At 47.2% G+C, this 21,898-nt stretch overlaps 1 protein-coding gene across 3 annotated transcripts; it reads right to left on the reverse strand.

Moving 5' to 3' along the window:
• Window positions 1-110: 110 nt before the first annotated feature.
• Window positions 111-21,539, reverse strand: DPP9 (dipeptidyl peptidase 9). 3 transcript variants are annotated; one of them, XM_072845366.1, is made up of 22 exons: window positions 21,406-21,539; window positions 19,317-19,404; window positions 16,210-16,312; window positions 16,059-16,113; window positions 13,182-13,294; window positions 11,950-12,123; window positions 11,555-11,723; window positions 11,282-11,395; window positions 10,847-10,975; window positions 10,270-10,331; window positions 9,630-9,730; window positions 7,938-8,115; window positions 6,965-7,130; window positions 6,777-6,856; window positions 5,081-5,233; window positions 4,729-4,864; window positions 3,888-4,033; window positions 3,440-3,586; window positions 3,131-3,283; window positions 2,416-2,558; window positions 1,965-2,076; window positions 111-1,464 (listed from the first exon to the last, which is right to left on the reverse strand). In XM_072845366.1, the coding sequence occupies exons 2-22, from the start codon at window positions 19,370-19,372 to the stop codon at window positions 1,372-1,374; spliced, it is 2,583 nt and encodes an 860-aa protein (XP_072701467.1). In that variant the 5' UTR covers window positions 19,373-19,404; window positions 21,406-21,539; the 3' UTR covers window positions 111-1,371. The 3 variants fall into 3 exon arrangements, with proteins under 3 accessions (XP_072701467.1, XP_072701466.1, XP_072701469.1); XM_072845365.1 differs by having other exon boundaries at window positions 16,059-16,312; XM_072845368.1 differs by lacking the exon at window positions 21,406-21,539 and adding an exon at window positions 20,167-20,283 and having other exon boundaries at window positions 16,059-16,312.
• Window positions 21,540-21,898: the final 359 nt, after the last annotated feature.

The following is a 21,898-nucleotide window of genomic DNA, read 5'->3' on the forward strand; positions in this document are numbered from 1 at the left end:
AGAGCACTGTGCTTTTACCACAGACACGGCTTTGGCTATCGTGAGCCAGCTGCCATTTCCTCCCGAGCCCTCTCCTGCACTCCAAAACCAGGCACAAATGCCAGCCAGCGTGTCTCCTTCCAATATTTTAATGAGTCGCTACATCTTACACTCATAATTATAAAAGAATAAGAATCCATAAAAATATTTTCTTTTCATAATACGCACTTAAAATACTCCAGGGCAAGTCAACGTGGTTCATTTGGGTGGGTTTTGTTTTTTTTTTTTCCTTTTTGCCCCTGGCAGAACCCTTGGCTTGAGGGGGGTATGTGCTCCCCTGAGGTGCGATTGCTCAATCCCCCCCCTCCCCAGAACTGCAGTTCCTGTTGACCAGGTAAAATAAAAACCAGAAGAGAGCATTTGCTGAGTAGACGGGCAAGGGGAACAGTCACTGACCCGCAGAGAACTGAAGCACAGCCAATTTCAGTGCACATCTGAAAGCTCAGGGTGTCAGGGAAGGAGAAGGTGGGATCAGGAGGCAGCACAGAGAACAGAGGGAGGGAGGATTTGCATAAATATCATCCATCTTGAGTTGCAAAAACCCAAATGCTGCTGTGATCTCTGGAGAGATGATCTCTGGTTGTAGCCAGCTGCTTCAGCTGCCATGCTACCTGTTGGCACAACTCTGCTTGTGAGCGGCCATTAGAGAAAGGTATCAGAGGACGCTGTTACCGACCCCAGCCACTTCCTCCATCTGCTCTGCAAAATGAAACTGAAAAATAGAAAAGACTAGTGTTGCATGCTTCTGTGGAGCTGTCTTCACATCCCAGAGCTCCACATTGTCGCAGCAGGGCCAGGACACAGCAGCAGCAGCGATCAGCTCCCCTGGGGCTTAACAATAGGTAGTTCTCTCTTCCCTCCCACTCCTGGCTTAAGGCAGCTTGCTGATTCGGCTCTTCCATTTCCAACACAGGCACTGAGTTCTTGCAGGTAAGAGTATGGGAACTGCAGAGATGCAGCGGAAGGGGAAAAGGATGGGGGAGAGAGAGATGGACACAAACCTCAGCCTCGGGAGACAGACCACTGTCCATTGATTCCCAGGATAGAGGGAGTAGCAGCAAAAAAAGCATTAACAGCCAGGCCGGAGGAGAGGAACAGGACGAGCAGCCGAGCAGGGGCAGACCTCCAGCTTGGAAAGTGAAAGAAGGTGGCACTGTCCAAAGGGAAGGTGCCCTCCACCTCCCCCCTCGCTCGGGGGGACACACCCAGCCCGGATGTGGGCACTCAGCCATTTGTGCTCTGGGTTAGATGGCTGTCGAGGGAGGCGGCAGTGGCAGGGCACAGGAGGGGGAAGGTGAGCTGTCAGTGTCCAGTTTGCAGAGGCTTGTGCTCTCAGAGGTATTCTTGTAGAAAGTGCAGCAGCGTGATTTCATAGTGCTCTCCTGACTCAGGGCACCGAATACTGTGTCTCTCGTTGGGGTAGATCTGTGCAGAAGCAGAGAGACAGGGCAGTTAGCCAGGAGCAGCTCGTTCAGCATGGACAAGCCTCCCTCACGTCAGCCCTTTTCCCTCAACCCAGTCTCCATCGGGACAAAGAGGTGCCGGGGAAGGTCTAGAACACCGGCCCCCCTCCCTCATGGCGCTGGCGTGTGCTGCTAGTCCGCTGGGCGAGTCAGCCACCTCTGCTGCCACCAGCCAAGTGAGACAGCAACAGTTCAGCCGAGAAGGAAAGTTCCAGGCCTGAGGGCAGCAGCCGTGTTTGCAAACGCTTTTAGATACAGGCCACATCTGCCAGCAATGAAACAGCCACACTGCCACCTCCCGGCCACCTCTTGGAGTCAAACTAGGCATTTACTGTCATCTACATTGCAACGAGATGTGGGAGCATCTGCTTCCACCTTCTCCCACCCCCAGAACACACAGCAGAAACCTTTTTCTCTTTCCAAATTCAACGGACCTTCCCGCTTCCCTCTTGTTCCTCCTACCTGCAACTGGTAAGGTTTTCCAGCCCGGATTAGCTGCGATACCAGGAAGTTGGTGTGAAAAAAGTGCACATTTTCATCCAAAAAGCCGTGGAGGATCAGCAAACGATTTGGCCTGGAGATGGGATGAGAGATAGGATGAGAAACCACACAAAAAGCTCATCAGTGGGTCTGAGCAAAGAGCTGCCAGTCGGCAAGCCAAAACTGAGCAATGGACAGACAGTCAGAATAGCGTAAGGCCATGGACATGGTCCTCAACCCCTCCCTGGCAGAGAGGGCTGGGGGTATGATGCCCCAGCTTGCTGCAGACGGCAGCAACCAGCCATGTGAGTTAGAATTAAAACGGGATTAGAATCCCTCCATTCTTTTGGGATTCAGCAGAGGTGCAACTGGTGGCACCGAGCAGGACACGGGAGCAGGTTTTTAGCAGATCACTCAACCCCACGGTACTCACTCATTGGGAAGCTTTTCTACGTGTAATGCCACAGAGCCAGCCTCATAACCTTGCTGGTTGTTTTCTGGGATATCCATGTACCGCTCAGTATACCCGGTGTCATATGCCATCCAAACGGTGACAGGAGCACCTGCTATAGCAATCTGTCAAACAAATAGGTGGCAGGAGACAGCCTCAATTACCACGTGCTAAAGAGTTCAAGTGTTCCCTGTCTTCCTGAAGAGGCAGGAAAAACAGACACTGGACTGTTCTGTCACTCAGATCATGATTCTTCTACAGCAAACCTACATAAAACCCAGATTCCTCCTCTTGCTATTCCTCTTATGGTCACAATGGGGCAAATTCCTGCATACCAGCACTAAAGGCTTCCCCTTTTCAAGGAGGACTTGTGGAATGATCCAGAAACTGTGCTGGGGACTTGGGAAGGGGATTAGGAACAGCACATCAATTATCTCATTGGATGCTAGGCTAAGTCCTCTGTCGGCAGTCACTGGGGAATTACTCCATCCCAGAGACCCCATCCTCATCAAGCCTCACACAGGTATGGTCTGTAAGCAGAACGCAGGACTGTAGCCAGGAGCTACAGGCAGGACTGAGGGACGTTTTCACCCGTCCATCAGAAACATCAAGCAAAAAAGCCAACTCCAGATGCCATGAGTTACAGAAGCTGAGAGAGCTAAGTGTCCCAAGATGACAGCCCCACATCCAGACTTACCTTGAAGACATTGGGTTTACAGATAAGACCCATGAGGGAGAGAAAACCCCCATATGACCAGCCATGTATGGCTACCCGACTCAAGTCGATGAACCCGTATTTTTCTGCTACATAATGTAAACCTTCCACCTGGTCCTCTATCTCCACCTGACCCTAAAAAGGCAACACGGAAGCTCAAGTTAGTGGCTTTCTAAGTCTAGAAACTTCAGACAGAAAAGACAAGAGCAACACTCACACAGGAAACATGCAGCCAGGCAGCCTTAGAAAGAGCAAACGAGCAGTGACTCATCAACAGAAGTAGTACATTACCATTTGGTTTTTCAGGGCCCCTTCAAATTTGAGTCCTCGCTGGCACGAACCCCTTCCGTCAATCACTACCACAGCATAGCCTAGGGATGCTAGCGTGTTTAGCCGCAAGTACTTGATTCCTTTGAAGGAGTTATTCACTAGCTGCACCTGCAGGAGGAGGGAATAAAAGTTTCAGAGCCGAGTAGCTGCCTTCCAGTACCTTCCTCTGTCTGTCCCTCTTTGTAGGATCCCGAGCTGGACAGCAGCCGCTAACCGAGCTATAAGAGTCATGCAAGTCAGACTAAACGCTGGAAAAATCATCTGAGGTTTGAAGCAGACATCAGAATAGAGATCCAGTGCTCAGTGCTAACCAAAGCATAAGTCTTGATGTGTGACTGAGCTACACAGAGCTCTGCCCTGGACAGCAATCCCATGGCCAACACCAGCAGTTAACAATCTGGATTATTACCTGAGGGCCTCCGTACACAAAGAGCACCGTGGGATGCTTCTTCCCAGGCTGGACATCGTGAGGTTTGTAGACCATTCCATAGAGCTCGACATCTGACTGAGTGCGGAAGTGAAAGATCTCAGGTGGGATGTAATCTGGGGGACAACCTGCAGAAGGAAGTTCAGACACTAGCAACGCAGCAACTGGCAGCAGGCTCTGCCTCCTACCCCGCCTGAACTAGCTCATTCTGACCCTAGTCAGGGGTCTTTTAATACCAAACTGTACCAAGTCTTAGCAATGCCTCTCAGAGAAGCCTGTCCCTGGGAAACAAACAGCCTCTATCTGCCTGCATAGGGCAACAGGCCATATAAAGAGTGAAGGGATCACCCAAGAAAACATCATCAGCTGGGTATCCTCAGACAAGGCATGCTATGCCACAACAGCCAAATGTGGAAGGGACAGGCCAAATGGAGAAAACATTCGCAGGAGGGGTTCATGTGCTGCTGTGAGCTGTATCTAAATCCTTAAAGGTCTTGGAATGAAGTAGCCACTGCATCCCAGATACCTGCCCCTCTTCAGACAAATCATGAATAAAGAAACACTAAACCCGCAGCCATCTAAACCCTGCACCCTGGAGCACTGCTTTCACTCAAAGCATGAAATAGTAACATCTTAAAAGCCCATATACAATTTCCTGGATGAGCTACCCACTAAAGATATCTCCCCCCCCTAAGATAACACAATTAATTTTCCCTTAGTGTGAAGTTACTCGGGCCACTTCCCTCTCCATCACCTTTGACTACCACTAGTAGGAAGAGTATCACAGACGTAACCTAGCATTGCCATGTTCTACAGGACTTACTGGCTGCCTCCATCATGCTAGCCCAAAACTTGGGCTGCTTGTGGAGCGGGTCATCATCAGAGCCACTGAGCTTGTAGACGTGCACGCAAGGCGGAGTGCTCACGCTGCTGTAGTGGCTGATGAACATGTCAAAATTCTACAGATGGGAGAGAGAAGAGTTAGGGGAACAAGGTCTTTCATTTCCCACATCTAATCTCCTCCATGCAGTTCTCAGACAAGAGCTCCTACATCTCAAGCAACCAAGACAAAGAAGCCCTCAGGACTCATTACTGGTCATGATTCATTACCATTCGTAGTTAGGATCCCTGTCAGTCATGAGATGAGGGTGTCTTGTATCTAAGAAACAACAAACCTGGCTCATTGAACAGCTGTGGGAGAAGCCCGGAGTGGTGAGTCGCACAATTTCTCCAGGAGACTCATAGCTGACTACGTAGAGGTGGTGCTCCAACGGGGTGTCCTTTGTGCCTTGGAAATACACCAGCTTCGTAGCCTCATTGACCCAGATCTATGTGGAGAAGAGAGGGCTCAGCGACAGAGGGATGACAACTACTGCTCCTTTGCCAGTTCAAACAGTCTGGCCCCAGGCAGAGTCAGCTTAAAACACAAATAGACCATGACAGACTGCTCGTGGCATTAGGGACCGTACACAACGCCTGTTGATATGATAGGCTAGAAAACACACACGCAGCACTTATGGAGAACTGCATATAGTCCAACGAAGTAACAAAAAGCAGTCACTCAGCTTTTTTGAGAGACTCAAAGCATTTGCTTACTGAGGAGCATAAGAAGTTGGGCTCTGTTCCCCATAGGTGAAACTAGAAAGATTCTGTGCCTCAGTATGGCGTCTTCCCGTAGTATCTCTGGATTATAAGGGTATACATATATTTTTTCCAGCAATCATGATAATGAATTCCCATCTGTGGAAGGATCAGTCTAATAGCTCTAACAGTACCGAACTTCAAGCCACATGTTTTTAATGTCCAGATAAAGCTGCTTCTAAAAACCACCTGGCCAGCCAGGAATAGAGACTACAGCTTTTAAATGCTGCATCGATCCAGCAACAGTAACTGAACTGCTTTCCACCTTACAGTTTCCAAATGCTGAAGCCCAAATGCTATTTCTGGCTAACCCACAGTTTGAAGATCACTGTGGACAGCAAAGGGAAAAAAATATCCAACTCAATTGGCCAGGAAAACCAGGCAGAGCCCTGTGGAGCAACAAATGCATCAAAATAATTGCTGCTAACACAATTTTAGCCATAACACATGCAGGGAAGAGCTGTGGCCAAAAACAACAGCATGTACAGTGAGAATCCACATGGGGAGGGACAGCAGGTTAACTGCAGATTGAGGAAAAGCAGCAGAAACTAAATGCATGGAGCTGTAGGCCTTTTAAAAAGCGAGAAGTGAAAATCCAGATTAATTGGAAATGAACAGACAAGGTCTTTATTTTGACAGAAATCACCTGGGAGCATTAAAGATCAGACTCAGAGTTAATTCATGAAGCAAAAATGGAACTAGGTTTCTACAAGATTAATAAAAATTCATTTCTGGCTATTCTGCAACCAATAACAGATACAGTTTCTCTATATTCTAAATTGCTTTATACTCCCTAGCTGTCTTCTTCCTAAAGGCTCTACTGAGGGATCAGCTGGAGACCAAGAGTTCTCTCTAAGCACTAGGACATATTTCCAATTCACCAGTACTCCTTGGGGTTAAAATGCTTCGGCAAAAGCAGCAATCCCAAGCTTCTCCACAAAATAGTTCTTTGTTGCTCTTGAACCTCAGACTTGTGTCCTTTTTTATGGCCTGACTCACTCATGGGATTTACCTAAGGAGCAATCTGAAGTCTGATTAAAAAGGCAATCAGTTCAATGTGCACTGGACTACAGCACTTCTGGGGAAAGCAGAGGCAGCAATAAAAAGAGAAACAAAATGAAGCTTAAGTAGTTCTAGCTGGTCTCAGGCGTAACAGAGGGCGTAGGCCAGGACTGCGGGCAGACAATGCAGAGCTGTAACACTGCAAGAGAGAATAAAAATAACCACTACCTTTGATCCATGCCTCGCCAACACCTCCCATTCCCCACCAGTCAGGGCAATCTCCTCTTTGATAGGACATTTGAAATCATCTAGAAGAAAGAACATGAGAATAAATCACTGCCTTCCCCAAAAGACAACACAAGCAAATCAGAGAGGGAGCTCCCAAAGCTGAAACGCTGACAAAGTGCAGCTCTTACCCTCACTATGGACATATGGCTGCACCCAGTCATAGCTGCCTTGCTTTAGGACTGCTGTGACTCTGTACAGGTGACAGAAACCTGTTTTGCATTCATTGGCTCGGATAAAGCAGAGTTCTTCCTCCTCTCCCTCCGGCTGGATGAAAGGATAGAAGATATCATGAACCTGTCACACAAGGCAAAAGACCCATGAGTGATTTGTATTGAGACAGCAGACATAGCCAAGGGAGTCAGCGCTAAACTACTGGGCTTTCAAAGGAAAGGAGAGGGGGGAGAAATAGCTCAGACGAGCAGCTAGTGGGAAAAAGCCATTCCATACTTTCCTATTACCACAAAGAAACTTTGGGCCCATGTAGAAGACCACGTGCTCTGGGCTTTCCATGGCTACCACCGAAACCAGCACCAGTCTTGCCTCTGAGCTAGACATTGCAGCTACGTGAGTCCCACAAGGCAGTTGTTATTCCAACACCTTAGGAATGCCACGGTGTGAACTCCAGGCCTCTTTGTCACTTCAGTGACAAGATGCTTAATCTTAGAGACTGAGGTCTATTCCCTGTCCTCTATGTCCGTTACCCATCTAAATAAGTACAAATTCCAGGGATTAGGGTTGCTCATGCCTCAAGAGGCCATTTAATCTTGTAATAAAATACCCCCAAAAGAATGGCAGTGTTACATCCAAAAGCGTCAGTGTCCAAAATGCCCGTGTTCACCGAGAATGTTAGCAAGAATTAAAGGAACAGCTCCAACTGCAAGGAGATGGCAGGATCCTCCTCTCTTCCAATGCTGACTGCATGAAAGTCCTTTTCATGGCTTTATCAAACCCCTCTGAATTAACACCAAATCTGGCACTACTGAGTAGCAAAGCAGTCTGCTGGAGCGTGGACTAAACTGGACACACAGCCAACACAAAAATGGTTAACTGTGTGGGAGGAAGGGGCAGCCTGTGTTCTCTTCCCAGCCCCGAGCCTCTTACATTTATCCACACATCAGTGGTTTCTTCATAGATCACAAATGGCTGGACATTTTCTGGCACAGTTTTGGCAAATTCAGCGCGCTGCTCCTCATTTTCTGGGACTGGAATAAAGAGTGCTGGAGGCAAAAGGATTAGCTGCAGCCGCTGCTGAGGTCTGTCTAGGAACATAGCCCAGGCACTGGGGAAAGAAGTTGGAGGTGAATGTCAGTACCACAAAATAGATGTCCCTTTCTAACACTCAGAACATGCAACCCTTTTTCCCCCCGCTGGCAGAAAGGATTTAGGCATCTGAATGCAAAGCCTTCCTTATCATTGCTGCTTTCCAATCTCCTGGAAGCTTTGCCAATAAACATGTATTGCCAGACATCTCTAGTATTTCACAGGGGTATCGTTCAGACAAGATGTCTGACAGATTTGCCAGAATGTCTATTCCAAGGGAGCACTGTTAACAGAACCCTGTCTCCAGAACATAACTCTTCCTTGGACAGCCCCTCCATCAGGAAGCACCATTTGTTTTCTAGCAAGCTCCTAACGAGCTGAAGTGATCACTCTTTAAGCGATCCATTTGTAGCTTTCTCATTGCACGCTGCCCTAGCAGGGAAAGGCACAGACCTAAGACAACTGCCAAGTGAAGGAGTCGCTTCAGTCTCAGCCTTGTTCCTCTCCAAGGAGAGTCAATTGAAGTGGTGCTGCACTGCAGGCCTCTCAACATGACAGATGGCAAGCCACCGCTGCATAGTGCGGCTACCCCAAGGCCTGGAAGTGCATCAAGGGAAGTTTCATCATTAAGACAGACTTTCAAAAGAGCCAGTTCTCCCTAGCATCTCAGTGACTGTGGATTTCATGAACTGATATATTCAGCACATTTAGATAAGCTCTGGTGCAGAACATAAGAATCACCTATGGGATTACCTTCTGTAAAGCTGTATGAATTTAGTTTCCAGAGCAGAAAATTAATGATGAGTTACAGAATGCAATCTTCAAAGACAGCTAAGTCACCTTAACTTTATCTGGACAGAAACCAGTTAACAGTCAAGCAAGCTTTTGAGGGGAAAAAAAATTAAGAGCTTTAAAATTTCAAACCAATCAAATTGGTGTCAATTCTGTAACTCTTCAGGCAAGGCTGGCCAGCGCAAGACTGCATATCACATTTGGAGTAATAGCAAGCTATGGGAGCATACCGGTCACAGAGCAATCTTTCCCCTTGTACACACTGCACGAAGGACTTAACACCACGCAAACCACCCACTTTCCCATGATACATTTGGCATTGATCACAAACTGGACCAATGAACAATGATAAAACTCCTTACAGTACATTCTAATTTTCAGCAGGAAGCATATTGTACTTGTGTTAAACATCTTCAACTCAAAAGAATTCCCTAGGACTGCCTGCTTAATAGATCAATGTAATTTAACTTTGTGGTTGTGACTTAAACCCCACAGCTTGTCACTCTGGTCTACTTTTTAATTCCTACTTTTCCTAGGATTAATTCCTAGGATTAATTCCTAGGATTAATTCCTACTTTTAGGATGTTATAACACTGAAGAAGCCAAATACTCATGTGCCATTTCTGGCACTCATGGCTTGAAAACCAGGTCACGACTACAATACAAAGCATGTTGAGGGCCTGCAATAGTTCAGCCAGGCAAGCCCTTGGGAGCGTTAGTTTGGAAGAAAAACTTATGTACTATTTGCCATCTCGGGTCCATCCAGCACGGGCAATGTACTCCACAGTCGGAAACAATGCAGCAAATGGTTGCACCAGCTCCTTGTCCTGAGCACACACGATCTGCAGCAAAAGGAAGGTCCAATATCAAATCAGACGGCTACCAGACCTCCCCACCACCTCCTATGGAAGCTCAGTGGAATGGGGGAATAAGGAAGTTTAACTATTGGCATAAGCAAGGGTCAGGCCAGGAGAAGCAAGCCTTTCTACAAATGGCAGGAAGAGAAGGGAAAAACAAGCTTCAAAGCAAAATGATTTTGGCATTCAGCCACAGAAAAGGATGCAGCCAGGGACTGAAGCCCAGGATTAGATCAGGCTTCAACCCTCCTGCTCTACTATTGACAGTGTGGTCTACCAGGCTAACCCTACTTCTTGCTTCCCTCCCCTCTCCCAGCTGCCTCTCCACCAGAACAATACTTTTCAGCATTTTAAAGTTGTTCTGTTTCTTGGATAAACACATTACAGAACCAGGTGTTACAAGAGGATGAAAACAACAGCTAACACTACCTAGGACTTCTCAGTGACCTTGTCTTAATCCTAAGGAGCTTCAGAAGCAGTCAACCCTCCTGTGCAATATCCCATTCCGAGTTGTTATCACTTACCTTACCCTTGCTGTCTGTTTTAAATTCTGCCAGTTTTAATGTAATCTTGGGGTTTTTGCTGCCTGCAGAGAAGGAGTGAAAGAATACCAAGATGACCAACTTGAACCATGGCTCTACACAATACAGCTCCTAGAGAAGAACTGACCCTGGTCCTAATAAAATGGCTGTCTGTGAATGTACAAATAGCAAATTATGTATGTGAGCGAACACCACTGCAATCACAAGAGTCATTCTGGGTATGGGAGAAGCTCGCTTTTGCCTTGCCTAGTTGGCTGTGCATGTTCTCAGGAGGGAGAGGAAAGATGGGATTCAAAATGTATTCCACAATATGCCACCAGATATATTCAATTTTCTTAGCAATCCTTTCATTTAAGCTGAACTTTAAATCCCATTCCTTTCTTGCAGTAGATTTTGGGCTCAGAGACTCAATTAGGCCTCAACATTTACAACCAGCTAGCATTTACAACCATCCTAGTAAGTACCCAGATTAATCATGCAAAGTTTATAGCACAAATTCCACTGCTTCTGCCAGCAGGAGTCAAGAGTTGCATTAGCAGCCCCGCGGTATTTCACTTACCTGTCCTGGGGTACCGATAGGAGTCTGTTTTTCTCTCCTCCAAGGCAGGTGAAGGAACATGAATTATCTCCACCTCTGACTCATCCACTTCCTCATACAAGATCCGCAGTGTTTTTAAATCCTCTGAGCCTAGGACAGATAGTAAGCACGTTTGCTACAGTGTTTTCCAGCTGTTTCTGTCTTGCCTGGAGCACTGCAGCAGCACACTCTGGTGCAACAGAGAGTACATCTCCTGTATGGCCGCAGCTCCTAGTGACCACCTGCAAATACTCCTCAGAGCACAGTTATAATCCTTCAGTGTTTCGTTCCTTCAGATGGCCTCCCCAGAAACAGACCAAACCCAGGCCAAAGGAAAACCTTGCTCAAAATGTAATTCATAGCAGGGCCCTGCAGCAGTTACAGCGTCAGAATTTGATAAGCAGAACACAGACTGACCTTCTGTGGAAGCTGTGGGACACCACCAATAGCCCGTGAACCGATCAAACTCCTCCTGAATGACAAAAGTGGCTACACCAGCAGACTTGGGGTCATCAAGAACATTGGATAAGCCTGGAGAGGAACAAAGAAGAGATTGCATTTACATCTCCTTGGAAAAAGCTGATCCAAAAGAATGTACTTGTAAGAAATAAGCCATGAAGACAAATGCCCTTCCAGCCCAAATTTGTCAGAAGGAATTTCCTTTTGAATCTGGCAAGAAGCACCAGTTACCTTTATGGCAGTATGTCATCCGCTTCTCCTCTCCCGTCTCAATATTTGCTACCCACAGATCATTGTTATTAATGAATGAAAAGAAGGCAGGGTCAGCAGGGCAGATCTTGGGATCCATTCGTGGCCCTGTGCACTGAGTCTTGATCTCCAGAGGCTTCATTGGAGAGACCTACAGCAACAGACACACAAACAGCTCTGTACCAAATCAGCTTCCAGCTTCGTATTTAAAGGCCTAAACCACAGATACAGTACAGCCATAAAATGATGGCAAACATAGCCCTGACAGGACACAAGAGAAATGACTGTAACGAAACAAATGCAGATGTGCAGCCATCTCCAACCAAAACCATTAAGTCTGTTTCAGGTGACGTTCATAAAATCACTAGCAGACTCACCATGAAACCATTCTTGCCCCCATCTCGACAATGAAAGAGGCTGTTGCTGGCCTGGAAGAGGAATAGGCCACTCTCACTGTGGAAATCATAAGATGTTATACCAAAGACACCAAGTCGCTTGCGTTCCCTCAAGAGTTCCTCTTCTCTAGAATACATTCCATGATGAGGGGTTGCCTAGTATTGAAGGAAAGGAAAATCTGAAAAAATCTGCAAGGAGAGAAATGTCCACAGAACAGGAATGCTCCAAGACTGGCACCAGCTAGTCTGTGAATGCCCAAAATACAATCTCCCAGACAAAACCAGCCAGCAGTCTTACCATACAGGTCCATAACTACTGTGCTCTAGGCTACAGGTGTGGCCCAGGAGGACTAAACCAACCACGTGCCCCAAAGTTCCCTCTGCATAAAAGGGATGAATTGTGAATCTATCATTTCTGCAGTTGGCACTTCAGCATGAACTGAGGACAGCTGCATTTGCTCTGCTTATGCAAATCAGATGTAACCAATTAACTTAATGACGTTATCTACAGCCTTCACAAACAGTTTCCATGTCAGACACTGCAAACAAAAGCTCTTCCGGGGATCTTGAATTACCCTGAAGGGGACTAGCAATCCATGACAGCTAAATTCTTTTCCACCAGGAACCTTTTTAGTAGGGAAGAAAGACCAACATCCTCTACTCTCTTCTTCACGAATGCTGTTAGTGACAAAGGACATTAAGATACTGAAATCAGGGAGGGGAAAATTCACCCCCTTTCTGGTTCACTCGCAATAGAATGTAGGGCAGAAGCAGCAGTTTAAATTCAACTTCCCTGACTTACTTAAAAGCAGGAAAGATGACAGACAGGCATTCCACCGAGCATATCAACGAGCACGGCAAGAGCCCCGACAGGACACCCAGAAGAAAGGTGCACTGTCCTGAGAGCTTATAATCGGAGGCAGACTACATGCTAGTTTACAGAGTCCTCTTTGCTAGGTCAGCCCTTCGTTCGCCACAGCAACTGCTGTTTCACGCTCACTGCCAGCTTCGTTGCACATGCAAGTGGCTATCTTGCATGATGAAGCAAAGCAATTCTCAATACAACATTCCTACCAATACCATTCTCTGTGTCTTACACGCTGCCACGCTATTATCTCTATGGTTCAGCAGAGTAGTACCCACTATACCAGCCTCACAACATCAGCCAGTTTTCCCAAACACTGTCAACCCCAGATCTTCATGCTTTGGCTTACCTGAAAGTGATCCAGCATCTGTTTCCATGACAAGAGTAGCAAGGCTTCCTTCCGTACCTTTTTGGGAATCTCTGAGTAAAGAAGGGAATTCTCTCGGCTACCATATGGCATTCCTATTAGGAGAACAAAAGCATCATCCTACTTAAGATTAGTTAGCCAGGACAAAGAGGACCAAGAGCAAATTGAAAAAAAAAAAAAAAGGTCTTTGATAACAGAGGGGTTGGGGCTGTCCAGAGGCTTTTACCAGCTGTCATTCCCAAGCAGCTCTCAGTTCAATCACACAATAGTATCTAAATTATTGAATTTTAGACATTTATTTATTTAGAAATTTCCCTAAGCAAGATTTAACACTAACCAACCTCTTCAGAATTGGTAACATCCAACTTTCCTCTCTGAGGACTGTTCAGCCCACGCCCTAGATCCACTCTAAAAAAGCCACTCCCTGAATGGGTGACTCAACATTACTCTCCACACTTCTCAGCCAGAAATTTGCTAGAGGGACCTCATTCAGGCCAACGCACCAGCCTGCAAGAGCTGGAAGAAAAAGCCTGGAAGCTGTAGAGAGCCCATTCAAATACGGAACAGTATACTGCACAGCCAAAAGACCTTGTCATTCTACGGAAACCTTTGACTATGGTTATCAAATAAGCTGTTGGCCTTCATCCCATTTCCAAAACAACTACGAAAAATAAAATATCCTAACACACGATTTTGGCAGTTTCAACAAAACCAAAGATCATGAACGTGCCCTCTACGTATGCTGTAGAGACTCCCTAGATCAGAATTTCACACAGGGAAATGTGCCACGATATTGTCTACTCTGCACATGTTCTGAGAAGAACAGAAAGATTTCTGAGCCGGTTAACCCAGCAGTACCGTTACTTAAAATTAAAACTGAAATATTAATAAGTGCTCAGGAAGCAAAGCAATATGTGAGCATAAAATCCTCAGAGATACAGAAACACCAAAGTGCTGAGCATGTGGTGTTTAATATAAGCAGCATCTGCCATGATACAACATAAAATTCTATAGGGACAGCCTAGGAATGATTTAAGATGTCCAAACAGACAAAACTGCAGATAGGAACAAATTACTATATATATGCACATTTGACACTCATGCGACTGTGACCTGGACTTCCTTTCTCCTTATTATATTAGCACTTTCTACAATGACCTCAGGCTGACTACAATAAATCAGCATTTACAAGAAAAATATTGCCTTCCTCCCCAAAAGACATTATACTTTGCTCACAAATGAAGAAAAGTATTCAACTTCTACAGCAAAGTTCTTCAGAATTCTTTACTGTACTCCTCAGCGTACAATCACTAACAGTATTCACATAAAAACTTGAAAATGTTATTTAACATTGGGATAGTAATAGCACGCTGATGTTAACACACTTATGAACTGTTGAAATGGTTTTGAGTATTTAACAGCACATGGTACGCATCTCAAAAGAAGCTCATTACGGTAATCAGCGTTTACCCTTTATTAGGAACTTCTGAGAAGAGGTACCCCGGTACTACCTGGCGGATACTGATCTTAAATGATGGATCAATCTGCTCTATGCCCTGTACATTTCCTTAAGGAAGAAAACACTGAAAAGACATTCATGTAGCTTTATTCCTGGTTCTGGCTCCTGTAACAGTCACATCCACGCAGAACACCAACCAGCCGGTAGCTGGTCTGGTTGCCATTTCATACAATAGAAGAACATGAATTTTTTTTTTAATTAGCCACTTAGACCCTTAGTTCTTTAGTTCTCTAGATCAAAAACTGTATCAAAGTCAACTTGGCCTTGAAATACATTCAGCTTTAAATGAAGTCTCACTGTTCAGACTCAACAAGAAAAATACGCTAACTCTGGATACTGCCCTTTATAGTAGCACTTGTGTCATAAGAACGTATGAAGAACTGTAACAAATCAAATCACTGACACACAGGAGCTGCCTGATGACAAAACAAATCAGTCCCTCAAATCCTGCATCCTATGTCCTACAGTGACCTACACTCAACAACTCAAAAAAGAAAAAAAGCAGGGTCACTTCAGGAAAGCAGTCGCTGTATGGAGCTGCACATCAGACAATTTCTTTACTGTCCCAGTAATGATCAGCTCATGCCCTAAAGCATAACAAACTCTTTGTAGTCTATAAAGCTTCCCGTGTTACCAACCACAAAATTATCCGGTTACTAAAATCCAACCACTCTGTCACTAATTACATTGTGGCTCCGACTATACCTGTACAACACAGCATTCTGCTGTCTTTCAATCCTACTGTAAGGAAGAGGATATTTCCCTGTGAATACCATTAATAGTTCATTCCCACCTAATCTTCCCCCCCGCCACACACCTTGAAAGCATTCTACCTATGTGGTACTTAATAAAGCAGGGAGGCACCACCACCCCGCCATTAATACCTAGAACTTGCAAGATATAGTTAGGAATTACTGACACCGAGTTCCTTGGAAAGTCAGTCTCGTTGATCAATCAAGTAAATCCCATTCCTCCTAAGCTACAGAGGCACAAGATAGTCCTGAGTTTGAGGAACATCCCTTCTCTTGCCTCATCACCTGGACTGACCTGGGTTGCCAAAGGTCACTGCATTCATACCTCCATCACGAGGTAGGTCTGGCTAGCCAACACTTCCCCTTGTTGCTAAGCGGAACGGCTGTGGTTAAAGTGCTTGTCTGGGACTGGAGACGTCTCTGCTCAGTTCCAGGTTTTGCTAAAGACTGAGCGTGCAAACCTTAGCAATGTTAATTTCGGTTCCCTCATCTCATAAACAGAGAGACCTCCCATCCTTTTCCTCGCCTGTTTAGATTGGAAGCTCTCCTGTAACATATTCACACCCGGTGTCTGGCATGCTGGCTTACCCAGGTAATAAAGACGATGAGAGTGAGGGCTGGACTCTTCTGTTTTCCGGACAAACTGGAAATCATGGGGAGCTTTGTTCACTATCATGCCCGAATACTTCCTGCTGCTGTGAATAATGTCACGCAGCCCATCCCAAGAATGCTTTTGCACCTGGAATTGGGAAGGCACATCCTCCATCTCGACCACTTCAGAGCTGTCTGATAGCGCGTCCACTGCAGTCATCCTCTCTTCCCCTTCAGAACTGGACAAAAAACTGAGGGAGGAGTTGAGGGAGAGAATTAAGGCATAAAATCAAGCAGGCACATTTTGTTGCTTAGAGAAAGCTCTAAGCATGCAACAAGCTTAAGAGAACAGGCGCTCCTTAAACTACAGATCCTAGGATTCTCTGCACTCAAAGATTACATTTTTAAACATATATCGACATATTGAAAGGAAAAGTCCATCTCCCATCCCATATAGAGTCCTGTAAATGAAGATATTAACCTCAGAAAACTCACTCTCCCAGGACTAGTTCTAGAAATAAGCTGTTAAAGGAAGTACAAGCAGCAGATTCTGGTGCAGAAAACAATCAGCTTGACTCAAAGGAAAACCACCCCAGGAATTTGGATGGATAAGTCATCAAAGCTATGACCTATCGTAAAGGCACATAAACTTCTGCCCTGGAAGACCACAAAAGCGAAGTCCCCTTCCTGCCCTACAGGAAAGCCTGTTCAAGACTTAGAGAGGTTTAAGCCCAAGCACAGCACCTCACTTACCTGAAGAGCTATTGCAGCCAGGAGTGAAGTAGGAGAGATGGCAAAACAGGAAGAAAACAGTGCCATTGCCTTTGCTAACAGAAAGAAGACAGCAGTAACAGACCCTGGTCGTGTCCTGCAAAATGTGGCACGCATTCCTCATACATTCCCAAGCTAGCAGTTATTGAATGAGAGTCTACAAAAAACGCCTCCACATGCAACTACAGCAAATGTTAATTTGAGGAGAGGTGGACTAACAGACTTGCCCAAGGTCAATGATGTAATCTATTGCAAAGCAGGAATGAGCCTAGGACTAGGGAAACCAGTTTTTGTCACCCCATTCGAGAAGCTGGATTTCCCTCCACGAGGACACTTCAGTTGTTTTGGGGGTATCCGGAAGAATGTTACAAAGAATTTCAGAACTTCAGTTTACTGAAAAATCAGGCCGGAGAAGTTTGCTCCACGGAGACAGAATTGCTACCTTTGACACAGCATCAAGAGGGAAAAACAGTGACTAAGGGTTACACCAAAAAAGGCCTTGTCCTCAGCAGCCCCAAAATTTACATTTTCAAATTAGATGTTTCTTGAATGCCGCCTGTCATTTGGGACAGTGACCTGCATTCTGACAGGAGAACAGCTTCTGAGATGAAGGATTAACCAAGAATTACACATAAACCAAATCTTGAAGACTTCAGCCTCAGTAGGATGCTCAATGAGTTCTTTCCCAGTGGAGGGAATTAGGGGAGAGGAGAAGGATTATTATTTATATCACCACAAGAAAACGCTCGCCTCTGCCCATTTTCTACCAGGACTATTTTTCAGGAGAACCCCGAGTGTTCCTTGAGGAGTCCCCACCAGCTTGCACCTTCTAACAAACTCCTTGAAAGGAAGTTCTCACCTAGTTTGATGTCTTATGCAATTACGACAGTAGATGAGCAATCCTAAACCAAAGTACATCTGGACTTCCTTTAACTACAGGCACACGGTACAAGGGCTGTAAATATAACCATATCTTCAAATTGCTAAGTCCCTAAATTGTACAAAATGTGCGAATAATAACACCAGAACAAGCTCCTGAAATAAATCTGTACGTATTCCTGGTACCTACTGCCCAGCAGTAAATCCACAGCTTGAAAATTAATAAAGAGGAGTATTTTCCAATCAAAGCCAGGCAGGAAGCCCAAGTGAAACCACAAAAGAGAACGTGACGGGATGTTCTAAGACTGCGAGAGCGTCTGTGGCCTCTACTGCCTACATCCAGGGTCTCCATTACAGAAGCTGAAATCACATCTGAAGGCAGAAGTGTTGCCTATTAGAAACGCGTGACAGGAAGACCACAAAAACCCATAAAGTGGGTACAATTCTCTCAACCCAATCCCACTGCAGGTCAAGTCAGCCAGTTAAAAGAATCTGGCTTTGGCTCAAGATGCCTGACCCTTAGGTTACTCTCACCCAGCTGGTGAAACCGTCTTACTCAGCCAGCTTGACTCCTCACGAGGGAAAGCTGCACCTTTAAGGGCTCAAAACAGTCCACAAATGTAATACTGGTAACTGTTCCAAGCTGAACTGGAGGCTGGAGTCCCTTCCAAACTAGACTGCCACGATTTTAGGATTTGCTAGGGAAGTAAAAGGCACAACTTTTAGCTTGGTACTGTTCTCATCCTGCTGATTTTGACAGTAGAACAGAGTGAGGTAGTGGGATAAGCAAAGTAGCCATCACACAAAGTTACGTGAAAGTGTTGGGAAATACCACTAGCATAACTGGAGTGTGGTGGAGTCTCATGAAACTTAGGTCCTGACACGATACAGAGTAAAAAGAAAATCCAATTGCTTCATCCATCGCTACAGCCATCTCTTGGACAACACGTAACAAGTATTTGGCAACATCATACACATAGTAAACAAGTATAAGGAGTAACTTATCTACCTGAAATTGCAGAGTGAATTTTGGGATTAAATTATTCAAAGGTGAGTTGGATCAAGACACCAATTTTAACCACCTTATTCTTAGACGGTCTTGAAACTTCAGCATCAATATAGCGCATCTGAGATTTCGACCTTGCTGGCAAAACACTGTCCTTTACAGTCCTCGTGCTGAGGCACTGATGTAGATGATCCAGTGTTGTTGCAGAAGCACTGCTCACTCCCCTCCCAAAAACATCTAGCTATCCCTTGGAGGTCTTTTTCATGCTTTTTCTGCCCTGCCTGGCCAGGTTAGATGGATCAGGCACACATCCACCAAGCCCTCCCTTCAGGGGAAACACATTAGTCTGAAGACAACAAGCAAGCACAGGTGGGACATCAGCACAGGAAAAAAGTTGTAAAGCTTGGAACTGGAAGGCAGTGAAACGAGTTATCTTCCTGAGTCACTTCCTGACCCACAGATCCCGACACAGAGCTCCCCAGGCAGAATTATATACTTGGGATTCTTCAGAAACCTCATTCACTCCAAGAAGTGCTTATTGCTCTATCCCACACAACCTAAAGGTCAATAAAGGCCCTGGGAGTAACCGGGACACATACCTTCTCCAACTTCCTGCAGTCTCGTTTTCCAGACGAACCCTCTTTATCTTCTGCATTAACCACTCAGCGAGCTGGGCAGGACAGGAAACTAGGAAGGGAGAGGAAAAAAGCAAATTTCATATAACTGCAGCCTCCCCTGTCATAGGAATAAGGCTGTATAAAAGCATCCTCCACAGGTCACATTTCCAACTGAGCGTGGAGGCACAAACAAAATCCAAGGTTTGCACTTTAAAGTCCCAATCTGTTCTGCCAGCACATGCTGGATATTAGCAACCCAGATAAATCTGAGAGACTTCTTCACCTCAACAATGGGACTCAGTGAACTCTGTGGACTCTCTCTTTCTTTCCTACAAAATTCTTCTTAAAATCTGAGATTTCTCAGTACCGACCCTTCCTTTCATTCCTCTCCCCAAATCCTAAATTCTGCAAAGTATCAGGTACTAAGAATTGAGAAAACAAAGGTCTGGTCCATACACTTACAGGCAAGAGTCAAACAAAGGACACCATAAGGAGCCAGCCAGAGGGTCAGCAGCCCCACTACCAACAGCGTCACAGTCCCACCTGGGACATAAAAACCACATTTGTCTTCCAAGCCAGACTGCTGCTTCCCTCTGCCTCAGCCTGATGCCACAGAGGAACCCTGGCTCACCACACAAGCCCATTTTCCATGAGCATAAGGCGGCGCTACCTTCACTGTCGTCCTCTCTACCCAAGTACACTAAAGTACAAAGATCTTTGTCTCCTCTTCAAAAGAGCTCTGAATCACAGACACACCCGAGACCTGCCACTATCTTTTGCCGAGGCCCCTGGTCTGCCCAAACAGCCATTTCTCCACCAAAACCGCACTCACAGAGGATCAGGAGAGACAAAGCGTCACAAAGAAGCGCCAGCAGTGAAGCTCCTAAACTGCAGAGGAGAACAGAGAGGGACGAAGTAGCAGCATCCAGTAATTTAAGGGCAATTTTCGATGCAAGCACGAAGGGCAACAGGAGCGATGCTCAGGAATGCTGAGTAACCTGGTCTGATCTCACAGCTGACCCTGCTTTGAGCAGGGGGTTGGACTAGAGACTTCCCAAGGTCCCTTCCAATCTCAGTTATTCTGTGATTTTACTGATTCAGAGGAACATCTCACCCTCATCCCACCCGCCACAGCTCATACAGAGAAAAGGAACAATAACAGCCTCCAATGCTGAACCCAGAGAAAAAGAAACTGAACAAAACAGACACGAGAGATCAGAAACCTGGCATGAATCATGATACTCATTTGTCAGCGAGACCCCGAGGGGCCTGCTGGTGCCTTCAGGAAGAGCCAAGGCAACACAGTCACCTAGAGAAGCCCTTACAAATGTGTCCCTGTCATGGCCGGGAGCTTGAAGACCTCCTTCTCCAAAAATAAAAACAACTGAGCACGGAATAAACCCGTGGGGATTTCTCTACAGAGGGACGAGCTTTGGCAACGGCTGCCAGCAGCCCGCGTCCATCTCTGCACCCGTGTGAGCGGGGCTGAAAGCCCTGACAGGGAGCTCCTGCCCTTGCTGCGGAGGGAAGGCTGGGCCACGGGTTAGCAGGAGGGGGGGAGCCCAGGGGACGGGGCACCCTGTCCCCCCACTCCTTCCTCTGCTGGAGAGGGCTCTTTGCCTGTGGAAAAAGAGGAGCGAGCACCCGGGTAGAGCACAGGCTGCCGGGGGGGCACCCCCCCCCTCCAGGGCAAGGCGTCCCGCCCCATCACCCCATCCCTGGGGGGCACGTTGGGGGGAGGCAGACACAAACACCCCCCTCAGGGCCGGGCAGCCCTCCCACGCCTGGAGGGCAAGCCACGGGAGAACAAACACCCCCCGGGACACGGGGTGGCCGCCCCCCCGCCATGGGACACACACACACAAGTCACGGGGGGGGGGAGCAAATATACAGCCCGCGCCCCCTAAGGCACCCCCGGCCCCGGGGAGGGGGGAACGCGGCCCACGGAGGGGGCGAACACTCCTTCCCCGGGGTCAGCGCCCCCACGCTGGGATGGCCCCCCCCTCCCCCGGCCGAGCCCTGGCCGCACCGGCGGGGAAGCCCCCACCCCTCCCGTCCCCTCCTCACTCACCCCGGGGCGCGACGACCTCCCCCTGACGGGCGGGGGGCGGCTCCTCTGGGGGGGGGCGGGGGGGGGCGGCGGCGGCTCCGTCACTCCCGCTCCATGTCCCGGACACTGGGCAGCCCCGGAAACGGGGGAGAGGGGGGGCGGAGGGGGGGCGGCGGCCTGCCACAGCGCGACCTTTCACCCGGCGGCGGAAGTGGCGGGAGCGCGCGGGGCGGGATGGCGGGAGCGCGCGGAGGGGGGGAAGTACCAACTCGTGGGGGCGGGGGAGAGCAGAGGCTGGGAGGAACCACTGCGTGGGAAGGGGGGGATGCCTGCGGGAGGACGGAACTATTCTCCCTAGTGAGGGGTGGGTTGAGAGAGAATTGAGGCTGACAGAGGGTACAGAAAGCACAAAGAGAATATTCTTTCCTCACCCAGCCTCCGAGACGGCCCCCTAATTCAGCACTTATTGCCGCCGTGGGGCAACTGTGGTGTTATTCTCGGTGCTTGCGGCATT

The sequence above is a fragment of the Ciconia boyciana genome, chromosome 24, assembly GCF_034638445.1.
Source record: "Ciconia boyciana chromosome 24, ASM3463844v1, whole genome shotgun sequence".
Classification (NCBI taxonomy): Eukaryota; Metazoa; Chordata; class Aves; order Ciconiiformes; family Ciconiidae; genus Ciconia; species Ciconia boyciana.

What these genes read in the sequence shown, in the direction of transcription:
- DPP9 (XM_072845365.1), bottom strand. Translation starts at nt 19,372, where the DNA reads ATGCAGAAGATAAAGAGGGTTCGTCTGGAAAACGAGACTGCAGGAAGT. An exon ending in TCATCGTCTTTATTACCTGG is followed by an intron (nt 13,295 to 16,058) that starts GTAAGCCAGCAT and finishes TTCTCCTAATAG; the next exon opens with GAATGCCATATGGTAGCCGA. An exon ending in GTAGAAAAGCTTCCCAATGA is followed by an intron (nt 2,077 to 2,415) that starts GTGAGTACCGTG and finishes TCCCATCTCCAG; the next exon opens with GCCAAATCGTTTGCTGATCC.